Raw genomic sequence first — 2,540 nt, 5'->3', positions numbered from 1 at the left:
TTCAGTTTATATAATTCTTATAAATATTAGGACAATTTAATGTTTATATTTATATCAATCTAATTTAGTTGAAAACATTTAATATTCTTCGAATATTTAGTTACTGTACGGGAAGTTCCAGCAATTTACCTTAAGGCACGATGCCATGCACCACTAGTTAACTCCCCGTAGGTTAAGTTATAACTTATTAAATATAAATATATATAGTAATCGCAAAAAATCGAAAATGAAAATTTTTATATCTCTTACGTTTCAAAGGTTTCTGAACATTTTGGCATACCATAGAAAAAATGGATGTGTGTGTGTGCGGATACAAATTTTCGTCGACGATTTTGGGAACACGGATCAACTGATTTGAGTGATTCAAAAAACATTCGATTTCTAATATTGATAAGAGAACATTTATATTGACAAGGTGAAAAACTGATTAATTAAATTTTTGGGAAGGCAGGTCTAGCGGTTATGGACTCTCAATAAAAATAAGTTAAAAAAATGTCATTTGGCGTCAAAAAATGTTATTGGACATATGTACATCAAATTATCTGCTATCTATAGAGATTTCAATAATGTGTACACATTTTGTGTAAATTTTTGTGGGTTCCGTACCAAGATTTTTATTTACGGTATGGGAAGTACCAGCAATTTGCCTTAAGGCACGATGCCATGCACTCCACTATTTAATACATATACAATGGACAAAATCCTCGATTTACTATTGATTAAATTCTTTAATTTACATATAAACTTATGCAACTTACCTTAAGGCACTTAAAATGGAGTGTATGCATCATCCTGTTTAAATTTCTTCTTACTTGAGCTTATATTGCAATCACATGAATTATATATAGATATATATATATATATATATATATATAAATGTATATGGAAGGTACAATATTTTTAGTTCCAAAAACATTTTTTCACTAAATTCAAAAGATAACTACACTTTATTGTTTCACTAAACATTATTTGACACAAAAAGTCTCCATTTTGAAAACTAACGAAATAACTTCTTTTCCTCATTGGCAACACTTGCATATGTCAACATTCGTTTAATAAAACACAATTTTAACAAAATATTTTATTAAATATAAATTAAATTATTTTCAGCTTTATATATATAAATAATTTTAATTAGTAAATTATATTAAACAATAATAAATTTTAAATAATGTTTTTATTAAAACTGTGATTTTATCTAAGGGTCTATTTAGGACTTTCAAATATTTTATTTCAACTTTATAACATATTTTTGTATTTTATTTATTCAATAAATGTGAAATGGATATTGTCCTAAGATATTTTATTATTTTATTACCTATATAGGTTATTTTTAAAATTTTAACAATGGATAACATCCTTGATGACAAATTAGATGGTATAATAATTTTACATATTATATTAAAATTATTATTAATTTAAACAAATATTATAGATTCCAACTTACCTCTTATTTGTGAACAAAAACTTGTTCATTTTAAACAAAGATATACTTGGGACTGCGGTATATCTTGTATATTAATGATACTACCTTTTGATAGTAAAGAGTATTTTTTACAAAAGTTTTATACAATTTGTAATGATGAAGGATTTAGCAAAAGGTTTGCCTAAATGTATACATATACTTTTTTATTTATTTATAATAAACTTATGTACCTTTTATAGCACTTGGACTATAGATTTATGTTATTTGCTTAAAAGATTTAAAATTAAGCATACATACTTTACTATAACTTTTGGGGTCAATCCAGGGTATCAAGATGAATTATTTTATGAAAAAATTATTACCAAGGTACCATGCAAAATTTGTATTTTATTAGGTAATTTTTGTATAACTATTTTCTTCTATTTAGGATGAATCAAGAGTTTTGCAACGTTTCAATTCAGCAGCCTCGCTAGGTATTAAAATAAAAGTAAAAAATGTATCAACAATTGATTTGCTAAAACACTTGTACAAATTTGGAACTGTGATATTATTAATAAATGCTAATTTATTGCATTGCGACATTTGCAAAAGGAATAAGTCAGATCTGAGGTATTCGAATTGCCACACGAAGATCGATTTACTCAAAAATATAAAATTTTGTGTTTTACAGATCCTGTTTACCGTGGACTAAAACATATAGTGGACACTATATTGTTTTGTGTGGATTTAATTTAGAAACAAAAAGTTATATGTATAGGAACCCCACATATAAAGACAGAGTGTGTGTGATGTCGTTTCAGTACATGGATGAAGCTCGTATGTCTTATGGCACTGATCAGGATACTATTTTTATATTTAATAAATAATGTATTATATGTTTGTATTAAGTATTTTAAATACAAATTCAACTAATAAGTAGCATTTTGTCTTAAGCCAAGTTGCATGAACTTCCTAATACGTAGACACAATCAACTTAAATCTATAAGAATTGAAATTTGGGTAAAATCTGTTTCAACTGTTTATTTTGAAAATAAAATAAACTTTTACTGAAAAATAATTAATGTAATTTCCAATTGATGTCTTTCAAACAAACCTAAAATATCTGCAATTTTAT

The 2,540-nt window shown here is 25.6% G+C and overlaps 1 protein-coding gene across 1 annotated transcript; it reads left to right on the top strand.

The window, feature by feature from the left end:
- Window positions 1-1,347: 1,347 nt before the first annotated feature.
- LOC113378670 (protein GUCD1-like) lies at window positions 1,348-2,292 on the top strand. Its single transcript, XM_026619226.1, has 5 exons — window positions 1,348-1,378; window positions 1,436-1,601; window positions 1,666-1,792; window positions 1,854-2,035; window positions 2,097-2,292. The coding sequence occupies exons 1-5, from the start codon at window positions 1,348-1,350 to the stop codon at window positions 2,290-2,292; spliced, it is 702 nt and encodes a 233-aa protein (XP_026475011.1).
- The last annotated feature ends 248 nt before the right edge of the window (window positions 2,293-2,540 follow it).

Source organism: Ctenocephalides felis, unplaced genomic scaffold, assembly GCF_003426905.1.
Source record: "Ctenocephalides felis isolate EL2017-DRISC unplaced genomic scaffold, ASM342690v1 CF-g0.4_SCAFFOLD_01886, whole genome shotgun sequence".
Classification (NCBI taxonomy): Eukaryota; Metazoa; Arthropoda; class Insecta; order Siphonaptera; family Pulicidae; genus Ctenocephalides; species Ctenocephalides felis.
This window is presented reverse-complemented; position numbering and strand designations above follow the sequence as displayed.